Raw genomic sequence first — 17,738 nt, forward strand, 5'->3', positions numbered from 1 at the left:
TAACAAACAATAAAAGTTTTTTTTTACTGTTAGTTGACATTTCTGTGCTTACTAAAAGACCCAACGATGACAACAAAAATCTATCCAGATCATTTTTGTTCTTAATTGAGAACTCCTGTTCACGGCTACTCTGAAGACACAAAGAAATTAGTAAGGAATTCATTCCATGATGAAACAGGACACGCTCTTACTTCGCAATAAGAACATTTTCTGCCGTCTACAAATGCTACAAGAGCCTTCTGCCATTTCAAAAACTTTATTCGAAGTTACTACGGAAACAATTTTAGTTCAGTGCTGAACAATCAAAAGCAGAGAGACATTCATGACAAAGAAGAGCGCAGAGAAGCAGATGATATTTGTGATGCTGTCAAAGGTCAAATAAATCCGACACATCCAGAAGAGAACGCAAACGACCTTCAAAGTCAGACTGAGATGTTGCTTGAAGCAACACCGTGGGGAAAAAAAGCTCAAAAAGATGCACAGATCATTGCAGATTCATTTCAAGGCATCTCTAAATCGGTGATTCTCAAACATTTTCCTTAAGCCGTTCGTTCGTAGCAAAACTGTACACAAATAATGGGACTTAAGACTGTACAACACTGATCGTGTGAGGAAACCAACTCTTTGGTATGAGTATGTACAAAGTCTGAAATGTCGTCACTGATTTTAGATTTTGTAATGGAAATAGACCTTGATTGCAAAACTCCTCCCTGGCATTCATGATAGTCCTTTACGGATTCTGTGACGTATGAAAGGCTAGCAGTTTCTTTGCCCTTCGTGGTAAAAATACACGCGTGCGCTTTTCTCGCGCTGTACAGAAGCTCACATTCGATATGAAGATTTCTGAAACACTCCGTCCATTCATGTGCCCTTCATTCAGACAGCTGATATAAAACCCCTTGGGAAGATATGGGAAACAATTTGAAGGAAGCTGTGATTAACAATCGTTTTTTTAATACAGTGAAAAAAACACTACAATCAGCTACTGAGTCTGACTTACTGCAAACACGGATGCTTTTAAGAAAACGGAGAGAAGTGCAACCAAGTCCAGTCTCTTAAGAAGATAAATCAATTTCAAATCCTGCGATATGACGGAAATCGACAGAAAAGTGGTTGTTAGATAAATCACCAAAAGCACAAACCACTGAAATGACTTTACACTCAAATTATACCAATTATGTAAAAAAAACAAAGCAACGACGATTTGAGAACTGCATCTGTGTGAGCGGACCTTCTCGTACTCGCCGTGACGCCAGGCAAGGCTCTTAAGACGGCGTCTGTCCGTGGGGAGCATTCATGAGTTCGAAGAAGTGAGTGTGTGGATGTGTTTTGGAGCTTTGTGGCCACTAGGAGGCGATCCAGGAATGACGGAGGCACTCTGCAGCCGTTGCTCTTTTCTCTGGGATGAGGTCCAACATCGGCAGGAGGAAGTCTGAGAAATTCTGGGCTTCCTCTCGGGCCCATTCGTACTTTTCGACCAGCACGTCTTGCAAACCCCACGGTTTCAGTTTGGTGATGTGCCTCAGGTCACCTAGAGTGCAAATAAATACATAAACATCCAATTTAACAGTTAAAACTGGAACTATCAGTTTAAAACAGTGGTTATATGGACTATGCTTTAACACACACACTAAAAAATCCATAGGCGTAGTAATAATGAGAGTGCAGGCATACCTCCTTAGTCAAACTATGACATTCACACACAGCTACTGAACACTTACAGCAAGTAAGTGAAACACATGAGCTGAGCAGTTATTCATGTAACAAGCGTCTATTGACAGATGTACCTTTCTTGGTGAAAAATTCCTTGGAGTATTTGCCGTTCATGATGAGTTTGCGAGGAATCTTCCCCAGGAGCTCGATGATCAGTGCGATATGATCTGTTTACAATGGAAACAGACAGCTTTAGATCAACTACTGACTTGAACTGATCTGCCAAAACTGGCATCTGTTGTTCTGGCAATTCATGTTTGTTCTTGATCTATAGGATCTTTCATTGAATTCCTACTTTTATAACAATTACTATAATAACAATATAGCAATTACGGGGCCAAGCACTAGGCAAGGGAAGCATTAGAACAAGTGCAGCAATGAGCAATTAAAGCCACTTTAAGGTGATTTTAGTCAAAATGGGTGAAAAATCATAAAAACAACCACTAGTAATACAATATAATCGGTTATCACTTTTGACCACAAGGTGGCACTGTCTCAAAACGTTTTGAATGCTTTCAGGTCATGGTCTCTATTGTACATACAAAGTTTTGTAATGGTACACCAATGCATTGATAAAAATGTAGCATTTTATATCATAATACTCTATTGTAGCCAATGGCAATTTCATGTTTTGTTCCATTATCGTGCCACCAAGAGGCACAATCCCAGCAAAATGGGTGTCGTTAGAGTGTGCTCATACATATGTGTGACTAATTTGGTGAAAACATCTCATTTTGTTTTGGAGTTATAGACATTTTCTATATGAGAAGAGGAAAAAAAGACTTTTGCCAATCAGCCATTGGCATATAGCCGACACGCTATGTTTCCAAATTTCCTACAGTGGTTTCATGTCGATCGGAGTAGCGGTTTCTAAGATATTGGCCAATGTTTTTTAAGTGCTAAAATACAACGTTGCACAAACCATAAGGCAAAACCTGGCATGTTTGGTATCGCTGGACTCGGCAAGGATTCGGGAGTCTAAAAAAGCATGACCAACAAGGCAAAAGAGAAAAAAAGTTACGGTTCAAAAGTTATTAGCATAAACATGAGTGAAAGTTTGGACAAGTGCTGGCGCTAGAGAGTTTGAGATAGACTCCAAACTTGCTATGGTTAATGTTGAGACTGTCCTCTATCAGTGTGCCAAATTTCACAACTTTACCGCAAGTGGTTCTATGGGCTGCCAAAGACTCCAGAGTGGGAGAAACTGAAGAAGAGGAATAATAATAGCAACGCCAACCGTTTCAATAGGTGCCTTCGCACCTTCGGTGCTTGGCCCCAAAACAATATTTTCAAAGGTGTAAAATTACTAAATTATTATAATTAAAATATAATTTAGGGCTGCGCTATATGTGCAATATTTATTGTCTGCGATAATATAGTAATTTTTGTTTTTATGTTACTCATAAAAACATGTCTTGAAAAAGCCTGTATGTAAACCAGTCTTAAGTAGCGCGGATATATTTGTAGCAGTAACCAACACTACATACATGGGTCAAAATGACAGATTTTATGCCAAAAATCATTAGGATATTACGTAAAGATTGTTCCATGAAGATATTTTGTAAATTTCCTACCATAAATATATCGAAACTTATTTTTTGATTAGTAATATGCATTGCTAAGAACTTCATTTGAACAACTTTAAAGGTGATTTTCTCATTATTTAGTTTTTTTGCACCCTCAGATTGCAGATTTTCAAATAGTTGTCGTATTCTAACAAACCAAACATCAATGGAAAGCTTATTTATTCAGCTTTTATATGATTTATAAATCTCAGCTTAACAAAACTGAGCCTTATGACTGGTTTTGTGGACCAGGGTATTTGGTTGAGATACAACTATTAGAAATTCTCATGCAAAAAAAATCTAAATATTGAGAAAATCGCCTTTAAAGTTGTCCAAACTAAGTTCTTAGCAATGCATATTACTGATCAAAAAATAAGTTTTGATATATTTACGGTAGGAAATTTACAAATTATCTTCATGCAACATGATCTTTACTTAAAGGAACACTCCACTTTTTTGGAAATAGGCTCATTCTCCTATATTACTGCACCTGCTTCGGCCATATTACGGCAGCAAACTTCCTTGACTATTACGCCGGAATGGGAGTGTAGTTCCTAAACTTATCAGCCTCGAAAATTGAAGCTTTACATTTTCCACCGGTCTTAGTACACGATATAACTACAGAAGAGTCAAGTTTTAAATAGGACAAATATCGAAACTCGTTGGTTATTTTTGAACGCGATGCTATTGGTCTCATAGGATTCAATGATCTATGCTAAGCTATGCTAAAAGTGATATCGCCAGAACAGGAGAACGGCTGAATGGATTTCAAAGCGGTAAAACTCAACTTATTAACTCCGGAGGAGTTGGAGAATGAGCCTATTTCCAAAAAAAGTGGAGTGTTCCTTTAATATCCAATTAAAAGAAAAAAAAAGAAATAAAAGAAAAATCAATAATTTTGACCCAAACAATGTATTGTTGGGTATTGCTACAAATACATCCGTGCTACATAAGACTGGTTTTGTGATCCAGGGTCACAAATAGCCAAAAAACAATAATTTAAATCACTAAATAAAATTCTAAATTACTTTGTATAATGAATCAAAAACAAAGTACAAACAAACTACATTTAATCATTTAGCAGATGCTTTTTTCCAAAGTGACTTAAGTAGCACGGGTATATTTGTAGCAATTGCCAAAAATACATTGTATAGGTCAAAATTATTGCATTTGTGTGACAAAAATCATTAGGGTATTAAGTAGAAAACATGTTCCATGAAGACATTTTGTAAATTTCCTCCTGTAAATATATCAAAACTTAATTTCTGATTAGTAAAAGAACTTCATTTGGACAACTTTAAAGGCGATTTTCCCAATATTTAGATTTTTTTGCACCCTCAGATTACAGATTTTCAAATAGTTGTATCTCAGCCAAATATTGTCCTATACATCAATGGGAGCTTATTTATTCAGCTTTCAGATGATGTTTAAATCCCAATTTAAAAAAAGACTGGTTTTGTGGTCCAGGGTCACAAATGAGGACAACGGAAGCAACTAAAATCAATCCTTTCAAATGCATGCTCAAATCTATTCAAATGCCATGCTTCAAGATTTAAGGAGACTACAACACGGCTTTATTCTGAAACAGCTTAGAGGTCGAAACCTCTCTAGCAATTCACTCCCCAGTGCCACCTCCATAATGACAGCGCAAATATTACACAGCACTTGAGAAATGGATGCATTGTGCATTATTGACACTAGTAATGGCTCTCGTTCAAGTGCTAATTAACAGGCATGGTGTGATTTGTCCTCCAGATGCGAGCGTTTGTTTGTGTGTTGGAGACTGGTTGTGGGTCTGCAGATGTTGTGTGGGTTGAATCCCAACCTGTGGAAGAGTAATTACCTTCATCTCTGGAATAATCCTCTCCGGAGTGAGGCTCAAACAGGTAATCGCCTGTTGCCAGCTCAAATGCCTAAAGAGAAACACACTTTGAGAACGTATGCATGTGTGTGTGGACACAGTCATCCTAGTATCAGATTCTCTAGCTGGTAGGTCGACCTCTGAAAGGCCAAGCGCTGCTCGAACTGAGGACAGAGTGCAGCTCGCGAGACTCTTTTGTTACGCAGTGGGTTTGAAATGCTGATACAGATAGAGTTTAACCTCTCTCTGCGGGTCTGGCCTTACTATTTCAAGAAAGGTGCAGAGTCTGTGCAATGCAGTGCAGGAGTAAGGCCAAGGGACCAGCGTCAGCAGCGCTTCATCAAACGCTTCAGAGCACAAGTCAGTCAAAGAGTCACCTTCCTCTCACACCTGTGACTTTAGCCTGACAGGATGTTACAAAAACCGCTGAGCTGCCCACCTAGACAGTGTATTTAAGGCACTATCGCTGTTCCAAAACATCCAGTCCTACTATTACCACAGCAGCATGCTAATATAAAACCACTGAAATGACATTTAAATGAAGTATTAAGTCATTACTTTAGGAATGCTAACAGAAAACTACTGGAATCAAATTAGACTCATTACCTTACCAGCATGATAACATGAAACTATTGAAATTAAAATGGAGCCATTACTTTAACAACATGCTAACAGTAAAGCTACTAGAATGAAATTTAAGCAGACTCGTTACTTTAGAAAAGCTCATGGGTTTTGCAACAGAGCTGCTGATCTGAAACTCTTGTTTTGGAACAGCGCACTTCGCAAGTGCTTCACAAGAGTTTTTAACCTATATATTAAAAAAAGGCTCTAAATAAAAGTTTGTGTGAATACAATTATTTTTCTTTTAAACGCACCATGCAAGCTGTGCTCCAGATGTCAGCCGGTGTGCCATATCCGGATCCAATCAACACCTCCAGAGAGCGATACTGCCGCGTCTGAATGTCGTCTGTGAAGTGCTTGTGCTGATGAAGACAAACAACAGTTACATAAAGAACAACCAACCGCTGACACAGACATGAATACTCATGAGGACATCAGCATCTCAATCTATCGATTCAATTAATGGAGTGTTGGCAGTAAATGATGACTGAATCTTTGTTTCTGTGTGGACTGTCCCTTTAGTAGTAGTATACTTTTATTTTATGCCATGTCAGCATCGTAGGAAATTTTAATGGAAACACTATTTAAAAATATAGTTGCAAGCAGCAATTACAGGGCCAAGTACTAGACAAGGGAAGCATCAGAACAGGGCAGCAATGAGTAATTGAAGCCATTTTAAGGTGATTTTAAAAAATAGTAATACAATATAATCGTTATCACTTTTGACAACAAGGTGTCACTGTCTCAAGGTCATGGTCTCGATGGTACATACAAAGTTTTGTAGTAGTAGTACACCAATGGTAAAAATGTAGCATTTTATATCATAATACTCCCAGAATGTATACATTTTTGTGTGTCCTTAGAGTGTGCCCATACATATGAGTGTCAAATTTGGTGAAAATATCTCATTTTGTTTTGGAGTTATAGACATTTTTGTATATGAGAAGAGTAAAAATTACAGATGGCTGATTTGTATGCATTTTCTTGCCACTTACTATCAAACTTTTGGCAGTTGGGCTAAAATATATTGCCAGCACGCTATGTTTCTTAATTTCCTACAGTGGTTTCATGTCGATCGGAGTAGCGGTTTCTAAGATATTTGCAAAAGTTTTTTAAGCGCTAAAATACAACGTTGCACAAACCATAAGGTAAAACCTGGCATGTTTGGTATCGCTGGACTCAGCAAGAAATCAGGAGTCTAAAAAGGTGACTCTCCCATGAAAATAAGACGACCACACCCAAAGGTATAAGAATGTGAATATTTGATTTTACCACTAGGTGGTGCTGGCTCGAAACTTCTCAGGCTCCTTCAGGGCATCGTGCTGATGACCTATTACGAGTTTTGTAACGATACGTCAATGCGTTCGTAAAATATAGCATTTTAGTATAAAAATCAGAATGACCGACGCCCAAAATGGCTGACATGGGAAAATTGGGTATCATCCGACTTTTGGCCAAACCGTTCAGAAGTTATGAGCAAACATTTTTCGTATCTCCTGACCACTAGGTGGCACTGAACCAAAACTGTGCAGATATCCTCAGGTCATGCTTGTTATAAACTACACCAAGTTTGGTCTCAATACGCCAAACCTTCGCAGAGATATAGCCTCAAATCCATTTTTGCGTGCTTTTTGTAGAATTTGTTCACGCGTTATTTAGGAACGGTTTGACTAATCAACTTGAATTCCATAACTTTTTGCCAGTGTGGTCTGAAGATAATCTGAGCCAATTTTGGTGAAAATCAGACAAACCGTTTAGGACGAGTTTGGAGAAGTTGTAAGAATTAAAAAAAACAACTAAACCTTACGACTTTTTGAATTTTGGTGTTCATTCGACTTGGCATGAGCCACATATTCAGAGAAAAAAATAATTCTGATTTCCTGCCTTACGGCTCAAAAGTTATTAGCATAAAGAAAGTGAAACTTTGGTGGTGGCACTAGAGAATTTGAGTTAGAGACTCCAAACTTGCTATGGCTAATGTTGACACTGTCCTCTATCAGTGTGCCAAATTTCACAACTTTACCACAAGCGGTTCTATGGGCTGCCATAGAAGAAGAAGAAGAACGCCAATGGATACAATAGGTGCCATCGACCCTTCTGTGCTTGGCCCCTAAAAATAGTTTTATTACACAAGATTTTTTTTACGTTAACATATGATATAAATTCTAAAACCTTTTTGCCAAAACTATACTAAACAACTCTTATAAGCCTGGACTGTCCCTTTAACACTGACTGAGCTGCTTTTGGTGTAAATGCAAGGAAAACTCCAGACTCACCACCCAGCAGGCGTTGCCCAGGTCAGCGATTTTCACCTGGATCTTATCAGCGTTTAGCGGCTCCAGGGGGTTGACTAGCAGGTTTCCTGCTGCCATCTTAGCTGCAGTACAAGAGACGAAAGAGAAAGACAGTTTTAGAGTCAATAACACCCCACACATTCTGGATTAGCTCCTCTGAGGATCAGTGTGTTTGCTGAATTATAGAGCCCTGTAGGATGTTGAGTCTGCTACAGCAGCTCTCCATTAATCAATACCAGCCATGAAAAAGCAGAGCACCATAATGAAGACACTAGAACACCAGTAACAGGTGAACACCTTTAGTTGTCTGATTGATTTAACTGAATGAACTGAAATAGGCAATCATATAACAGGGAAAGCAAACCATTGGGAAATCAAGTCAACATGAAACTGCAATCGATGGCCAATACTTAATGTTTTATATCTGTGAACATTTGTCATTATTGATCATTATTGTCATTAACTGTGCACCAACTTGTGCATGTGAAATCATAGAGCTCTCTGTTATGGATTTCCACACAAGTTTACAAAAGGTAAGTTTGACTATAAGTGGCATTCTGACACACTTTTCCAAGAAGGAAGTTGGAAATGACCACTTTCCAAGTTAAATGGAATGCGACAAACTGTTGACATCAATGCTGGAGCACATTATTGCTTTTTGATTATAAAGATAAACAGATTTTTACTTTGGAATAACATGCACTGATGAATAATGCGAGAAGACGATTTAATTTCGTGTTGACTGTGAGGCTTTAAGACAACAGCAATAAGAAATCCTTTTTCAATAAAACAATTAATCACAAGCATTAGTTAGTTATAGGGAACTATGACAAATAGTTCAGTTCAGATTGATCTGGATGGACGTCACCAAAGCATACAGAAAGGAACAGTTCCCTAAAAAAATAAAATAAAACTATTTCATGGTTCATTTAATTGAGGGTTTCTACCCTTGTTCCATCTACCTCCGCATTTGCAGGACGTTTATCCTTGATTTTTTGTTTGGATAATAACTTTAAAGACTGCATTCACAATGAATATTTTTAGCTTATAAAATCTAATTATATAGAAATAGTTAAAACATAAACTCACTAAAATTCCTTTGACTTTTCCATGCCTTTAATACTAAAATACTATTGTAATGCTGCAACAAACTAATGAAGAACTATTTTAATAATAAATTAATCTGTCTTATTTAAAAGCATTTAAATAATAAAATGTAATATAAAACGTTTAATATTTATAATATATTTAACTTAATTATAATTATTCAAAAATTAATACAAAAAAATAAAATGTGTAGCAAAAAATAAATGTATACCATCACTGCAAAAAATGCTTTTCTTACTTAGATTTTTTTGTCTTGTTTTCCAGGTAAAATGTCTAAAAATTCTTAAATCAAGAAGGATTTTCTAGATGAGTAAAAATGATTGTATTAAGTGCATTTTTGCTTGAAACAAGCAAAATAATCTGCCAATGGGGTAAGCAAAAAAATCTTATTTCAAACAGAAAACAAAATTATTTTCCTTCCCCTTTGAAAGACTATTTAGCTTGTTTCAAGCAAAAACACTTAATTTTGACTTGGTTTCCTGAAAACAAGACAATAATTTTTACTTGTCTAGAAAATCCTTCTTGATTTAAGAATTTTTAGATATTTTGGCTGGAAACAAAAATTCTAAGTGAGAAAAGCATTTGTTTCAGTGATTTTGCCTCTTTTCCAAAAGCAATAATATTTTTTTATTAATAATTTCATTATTTATTTGCATTCTTTTTAACGAACTGATTTTTAATGAGGTCTAACAATGATTTGTGCATTACTTTTTTAAAACTCATTACTGATGTGTGACCCTGAACCACAAAACCAGTCATAAGGGCATTTATATATTTATATATTTATATATATATATATATATATATATATATATAAAAAAATACATGAATAAAAATGCTTTCCATTGATGTATGATATGTATTGATATCTTCATGGAACACAATCACAATTAATATCCGAATGATTTTTGGCATAAAAGAAAAATCGATAATTTTGACCCATACAATGTATTTTTGGCTATTGCTACAAATATACCTGTGCTACTTAAGACTGGTTTTATTGTCCAGGGTCACATGTGACTGTAGGAAGTTAGTTCCATATTTCATTGAATTCATGTTTCATGTGAACTGTTCCTTTCCTGGTTAAATACTGCTACATTATTCAAGAACACAAAACCAGGCTGTTAGTGATTCCAGTTCAGCTGACAGTGTTAGAGACTCTCAAGGAAAACACACAGACAGAAATAGCGAGAGAGAGAGAGAGAGAGAGAGAGAGAGAGAGAGAGAGAGAGGAGGGAGGGGAGTTAGTAAGGAGCAAACAGAGGGGCGATCCTCCAGCGAGGGCTCCGCACTGACCATCCTTCAGGCTCTCCTCCTCTGTGGCCGCCTGCGCGCTGGGGTCCACCTCCATGGTGAGGCCCATCTCCGCTTTGGGGCCCTCAACGGAGCCGGAGCCTCTGAGCTCCGCCGTGGGGCTTTCTTGATCCTGCACCCTAGGGCACTGTGACTCAACCATGCCACAAATCAAAGGTCCATTACCGTCTGTGGCCACAGGGGACGGAGGACTGGGCTCTTTCTCTTCGGTGCCGTTGCACGCTGGGTAAGGGTTAGTAGGCTCGGAGCCCTCTGTGCCGCTGTCGTAGGGGTTCACGGGGGTGTCGTCCTTCATCTGCTGCTGGAGATCCAGGGTCTGCTCCTCCTCGGGGCCCTGGCTGTGGCCGTTGATGGCGCCTCTGTGCTGAGACCAATCATCTGAGACGCCATCTGGGGTGGAGAAAAAAAAACTAAAATGTTTCATTTCAACACATTCTGGGAGTAAAAACACTGTTATGTCACAACGCAGTACTCTGACTCTCAAGTGCAGCAGCAGTAGTTATAATTGATGAAGACAGGAGCTGGAAGCATGATTTTTTTTAAACAACTGGGACGTGGCTAGACTCGAAGAACAGCAGCAGATATTCTGCTACATTACAAATAACTCACAAAAATCACCTACTGTGTGATTTAATAATGACATAATTTAGGGTTCCCGCTCTAAGCCAAATGTCAAATTCCCTGATTTTTCCATGTCTTTCACTGACTAAAAAGCTGAATTTCCATGACCTATAATGAACGAATCCATCTATTTGCAAGCTTTATTTACTTGTTCACAGACGTTTTAGTACAAAACACAGATACACACACACACACACACACACACACACACACACACACACACACACACACATATATATATACAAACAGTGCCTTGCCAAATTATTCATACCCCTTCATTTTTTTCACATTTTGTTATGTTGCAGCCTTATGTTAAACTACTTTAAATTACTTTTTTCCCACATCAATCTACACTCCCTACTCCATAATGGCAAAGCAAAAAATAGGTTTTTAACATTTGTGCAAATTTATTAGAAATAAAAAACTGAAAAGATCCCGTTGCATAAGTATTCATACCCTTTTCTGGGACACTCGAAATTTAGCTCAGGAGCATTCATATTGCTTCTAGATGTTACTACACTTGGAGTGGAGTTAAACTGTGGCAAATTCATTTGAATGAGTCTGATTTAGAAAGGCACACACCTCTCAGAAAAGGTCTAACAGCTGAAAATGCAGATCAGAGCAAAAACCAAGTCCTGAGGTCAAGATAATTACCTGTAGAGCTCAGTGACAGACTTGCGTTAAGGCAATGATCTAGGGAAGAGTTCAGAAACAAATCTGCTGCATTGAAGGTTGACAGAAGCATTCTCCATAATGGAAGACGATTGGAACAACTAGGACTCTAGAAAATGTCTGACAGAGCTTGAGAGGTGAAAAGGTGAGGCAAAGAATGGCAGATAATTGCCAAATGCAGATGTGCAAAGCTTGTCACATCATACCCAAAAAGACTTGAGGCTGTAAAGGTGCTTCAACTATGGACTGAGTTAAGGGTATGAATACTTATGCAATCTACTTATTTCAGTGTTTTATTTTTAATAAATTTGTAAAATTTGCAAATCTGGTTTTTGCTTTGTCATTATTATGGTGTATGGAGTGTAAATTGATGTGGGGAAAAACTAATTTAAAGCAGTTTAACATAATGCTGCAACAAAATGTGACAAAAATGAATATGTATATATGGTTATTTGTGTGTATGTATATATTGAGAGCTCTTGTAAAACTACAACAATTTCCTTGTGTTTGCGCACACTTGGTGAATAAGGCTCATTCTGATTCTGATTCTAATATACCTAGCATACATGTTTCACTTTTAGTGAGAAGAAAGCACCCCTACAACAACTTCTGAAAGTGAACGTACTGTTTTACTCAATTATTACATATAAAAAGTATAATCATTTTAACATCAGTTGAACTTATTTAAGCTACAAAAGTTATTTAGGTGAGAGCAGAGTAAATGATTTTCTCTTTGTCTTTTGTTCATGGCCCCAAATATTGCAAGCTGTAGCGATATGCATATTGTGATATGTACATTCGCGATATTTTGATAATTTCTATATATTGCACAGATCTATTTTTAACCCAGCATTTTTTAGAGTGACGACTCTGACAAATCCTTCCCTGAATGAACTGAATGAATCCATCATAGCAAAATCTCGTCCTGCATTAAAATTTAAATTGAAATGCATTAGAGTGCACTGCAGTGATGGAATATTTATATTAAAAATCGGATGGAAAATGTTATACATTAGCAGAAAACATGTTATGTGTATGTATGTGTATATATATATATATATATATATGTGTGTGTGTGTATGTATGTGTGTATATATATATATATATATATATATATATGTGTGTGTGTGTGTTTGTATATATATATGTGTGTGTGTGTTTGTATATATATATATATATATATATAGTCAAAATTAACGCATTAATAACTCTTTAATAACGTGTTAACGCAAATACATTTTAATGGCACATATTTTATTAACGTGCATGATTAATGCAGCGCAATTTTCTGTTTGACCCATTATCTAGCCCATAGTTAAATAAATGGATGCACAATGTTGCCAACCAAGTGAAAAGTGTCTACCAACAATACATAAACACATCATTGGACAAACCTAATATAGTTTCTGAGACTCTCCGGTTTTGCTGCACAAGCGCCAGGTCTTCCAGTGCACACCTCCCTAACTTTTTATCTGTGTCTGCTCTGTTCAGCGAACCAGTTAAACCAGATATTATGTTGCTTCCGGTGATTGAAGCGGAATGCATTTTATCCTTTTGCGTACTGGCACTTTTTCATGTGTATTGGCATTTCTGCCATATTGAATGAATGCAAGCGGAGTCGGTTAGGATTGGTGGTGTAGGGTTGATGCGTAGAGCCACATACAAGTATGCACGGGTAAACTCCTGGAAAGTCCAAGGATCGTGGAAGCATTTAAACAGCGATAATAATGCAGAGAATAGTGACTTATGTCCAGATGCCGGTAAATGATTCTTTTCAGTGATTGAATCATGATAATAATTCATATTACTTTGGTTGTCTGTCAAAAGAAACACTAAAATATAACAATGGAAACATTTTGTTAAGAACTTGGCTGCATCAAATGACAGTATGTGGGCATAGAGAGGCAAACAAATGTAATAATAAATAATAAATGTATTTTGCATGTTCAGAAGAAGTGAGCTGCCCTGTCCAGCAAATAATGTAAACAGGCTTGTGTAAGTAAACTGCTCAGTGCAAAGAAAGAGAAGTAATGGGAATCTGGTATTTCTATGTTCTTTTTCTTTCATGTGTCTAATAGACATGAACAAGTTATTTTAAAAACATCTATGAGCTTTGAAACATGTCTAGTCTTCATGCTCTATGTCCAGTATGGTCTCACTAATAATAAACATACATTTGCTTAAAGCATCCATATTTGTCCATGCCCATGTAGATTAGAGTATTAAAAACGTATATGTGACCCTGGACCACAAAACCAGTCATAAGGTTAAATTTTACAAAACTGAGATATATACATCACATGAACGATCAATAAATAAGCTTTCTATTGATGTATGGTTTGTTAGGATAGGACAATATTTGTCTGAGATACATCTATTTGAAAATCTGGAATCTGAGGGTGCAAAAAAATCAAAATACTGAGAAAATCACCTTTAAAGTTGTCCAAATTAAGTTCTTAACAATGCATATTACTAATCAAAAATTACATTTTGATATATTTATAGTAGGAATTTTACAAAAAATCTTCATGAAACATGATCTTTACTTAATTTCCTAATGATTTTTGGCATAAAAGAAAAATCAATAATTTTGACCCATACAATGTATTTTTGGCTATTGCTACAAACATACCCCAGCGACTTAAGACTGGTTTTGTGGTCCAGGGTCACATATATTAATTTACATTTAGAACAGATAAAAATGTGCGATTAATCACGAGTTAACTCATGACAATCATGCAATTAATCGCGATTAAATATTTTTTATATTATCAACTGACAGCCTTATTTATAATGTTAATAACTCAATTTTGTAAAAGTTTTATCTTTTGTTAAACATTACAGACACACACACAACTTTAAAGACCCAGCAGTATTTTTAACCGTGGGCATGGGGTACTTTTTTATCCCTGTCTGCACCAAAACCATCTGGAGGGTTAGCTGCCAAAAAGCTCATTTTTAGTTTCATCTGACCATAGAAGCCAGTCCTGTTTGAAGTTCCAATCATGCCTGACAAGTGAATATGCTTGAGTTTGTTTTGGATGAGCCAGGAGGATTTTTCTTGAAACCCTCTGGAACAACATGTGGTGATGTAAGGGCAGTTTGATCATTTTATTTTAGGCTTTCTGACCTCAAGACTCAACAATTCTCTGCAATTCTCCAACTGTGATCCTTGGAGGGTCTTTGGCCACTCAAACTCTTCTCCTTATGGTGCATTAGGATGATATAGACACATCCTCTTCTAGGCAGATTTGTAACATCTTTAGTTGATTGGAACTTCTTAATTATTGCCCCGATGGTGGGAATGGCGATTTTCAATGCTTTAGCTCTTTTCTTACAGCCACTTTCTATTTTGTGAAGCTCAACAAACTAGTTCTGCACATCAGCACTACATTCTTTGGTTTTACTTCTTGTGATGATGATTAAGGGAATTTGGCTTTTGTGTTCCTCATATTTATAATCACGTGGAACAGAAAGTTATGGCCGGACAATTTAATACTCCTAGCCACCCTGGTGTGCTAAAAAAATTGTAATATTAATGGGAATATCCTTTAGAGATATTTTACTTAGACAATTTTCTATGGGTGCCAATAATTGTGGCCAAAGTGAACTAGAGAAAAACATTTATTTCATAATGAGATTTCCCCTTCAGTTTCCATCGTTTTACTTAAAGGAAAGGTTAGAATTTTGTGAATTTTTTGCACTGCAAAAAATGCTTTTCTTACTTAGATTTTTTGTCTTGTTTCCAGCCAAAATATCTAAAAATTCTTGAATCAGGAAGGATTTTCTAGACGAGTAAAAATGAGTGTCTTGTTTTTAGTAAAAACAGGTCAAAATTAGGTGAGTTTTTGCTTGAAACAAGCAAAATAATCTGCCAATGGGGTAAGAAAAATAATCTAGTTGTCTGCTTGAAATAAGATTTTTTTTCCGTAGCCCATTGGCAGATTATTTTGCTGGTTTTAAGCAAAAACTCACTTCATTTTGACTTGTTTTTACTAAAAACAAGATAATAATTTTTACTTCCTGATTCAAGATCTTTTAGATATTTTGACTGGAAACAAGACAAAAAATCTAAGTAAGAAAAGCATTTTTTGCAGTGTGAATAAAAGATCTAAGGATAAACAACGTAGATTTATTTTCACAGTCACCTTTGCTCTTATTTACCAAGGGTGCCAATATTAGTGGAGGGCACTGTAATTATTAAAACTTAAAACTAAAAATCTAAATGAAAACTGAATATATCAAAATATATACAGAAGCTCATTCAAAATGCTAATAAATACTAAATATATAAACAAAAATAAAATAACACTTGCTGTTCATTTTTAAAATGAATGTCTTTCAGATGTACTAAGATAGAAGTTTGAACTGAAATCAGAATCAAATGCTTGTGAATTGAAATGTGTACCATCACTATTATTTACTAATGCCTTGCTGTAAGAGTATTAATAACGCTCGCTCACCCAGCGTGGCCTCGGCTGTGACGTCATGCAGCGTGTGACTGGCGGGGACTGACGGCGTGCTGTCGGGCGTCTCCGTTTCATCCTCCTCTTCCTCTTCTCCTCCCTCAGGGCCTTTCTCCAGTCCCTCTATCTCCAGAATCCTCTTCTCCAAGAGTTCAGCCTGACGCTTCTGCTTCTTCTTCATCTTTTTCTTCTTGTTCTTGGACATTTTGGCCATCTGAAGAAGAGAACCTATTAACCTTTCTAATCTTAGAAATTAGTATTAAGACAAATAGTGCAAGAACATTTGCATGTTTGAAAACAGATGTGCTGCCTTTAATGGAAAAGTTCAATCTGGTGATTTCACAGCATTATTTAACACGTTTTTATGTGAATGTGCTGCTGATGAACTCTTCTCTGATAAACACTTACTTGTTTAGGAGCTGGAGCTGTACTCACTGCAGTGGAGGAAGAAGATGAAAAGAGAAGACAGCATCAGCATCATGAAAGCAGGACATTTTTTCAGTTGCTACACAGAGTTCAAAAGCAGTGCACATGAGCTTCTCCAGAGAATGTGTCATCCTTCAGTTGTTTAGAGGACCACATGAGTCACTGATCTCAATTTAGAAACATCCCGCAGACTCTACGTCACTCTGCATAATGTATCAATGGAGATGTTCTATGCTGAGGTGTCACAGGAGGTGAATGGATGTGATGTTACTAAGCTACAACTATATAAAACAGCAAATAATACAACAGAACATTCATAAACACCGTGCCTGATCCAGTCTAAATGCTGAATATAGGGATTCTGACCAACACTTGGGATTTCTAACATTTAAAATAATTTTTTCATAATATTAGCTGTTTAATTCGTCATTCATTTGATTATTTTTTATGTTCCACAGAAGAAAGTTAGTCAAGCAGGTTTCAAACAAGATGAGGGTGAGTAACTGATGACAGAAGTGATGATCATGTTCCATGACGATATTTTGCACATTGTACCGTAAATATATCAAAACTTAATTTCTTATTAGTAATATGCATTGCTAAGAAATTCATTTTGACAACTTTAAAGATTTAGATTTTTGTGCACGCTCAGATTTCAGTTGTATCTCTGCCAAATATTGTTCTATTTTAACAATACGTCAATGGAAAGTATATTTATTCAGCTTTCAGATGATATCTAAATTAGTGGTTTTGTGATCTAGAGTCACAAATAGTTTCGTAAATATATCTAAATACTAATTCAGAAAAAGGTTGTTTTAGCTTAAAAGCTTGTGTAATGTTAAATCAAATAAAATATTTCTTTCCAAAGTTACTTTTTGTAATGTCTATTTAATGCTTTTCTAATTTAAGTCATTAAGTAGTGTGACCTTTAAAAGATCCTCTGAGGGTAATTTCACTGCCAAATTTAAGGTGCGATTGATTTGTGATTAATTGGATTAATCACCACCTTGTGTAATTTACAGTGCAAAATTTGTAATCGCCTGACAGCCCTAATAAATACACAATGCTAAAGATATCA

General features: G+C 36.4%; 1 protein-coding gene across 5 annotated transcripts in view; it reads right to left on the reverse strand.

Annotated features, from left to right (window-relative positions):
• Positions 1–246: 246 nt before the first annotated feature.
• srpk1b (SRSF protein kinase 1b) overlaps positions 247–17,738 on the reverse strand; it is a 66,111-nt gene continuing 48,619 nt past the window's right edge. For 4 of the 5 annotated variants that reach the window (XM_073825696.1, XM_073825697.1, XM_073825695.1 and 1 more), the window contains 8 exons: positions 16,643–16,668; positions 16,232–16,448; positions 10,458–10,865; positions 8,037–8,137; positions 6,015–6,122; positions 5,122–5,191; positions 1,788–1,880; positions 247–1,531 (listed from right to left, as the gene is read on the reverse strand). In XM_073825696.1, the coding sequence (XP_073681797.1) occupies positions 1,347–1,531; positions 1,788–1,880; positions 5,122–5,191; positions 6,015–6,122; positions 8,037–8,137; positions 10,458–10,865; positions 16,232–16,448; positions 16,643–16,668 (1,208 nt within the window). In that variant the 3' untranslated portion in view covers positions 247–1,346. The remainder of the gene's footprint in view (positions 1,532–1,787; positions 1,881–5,121; positions 5,192–6,014; positions 6,123–8,036; positions 8,138–10,457; positions 10,866–16,231; positions 16,449–16,642; positions 16,669–17,738) is intronic. The other variant, XM_073825698.1, reaches the window with a different exon arrangement.

Source organism: Garra rufa, chromosome 20 (genome assembly GCF_049309525.1).
Source record: "Garra rufa chromosome 20, GarRuf1.0, whole genome shotgun sequence".
Classification (NCBI taxonomy): domain Eukaryota; kingdom Metazoa; phylum Chordata; class Actinopteri; order Cypriniformes; family Cyprinidae; genus Garra; species Garra rufa.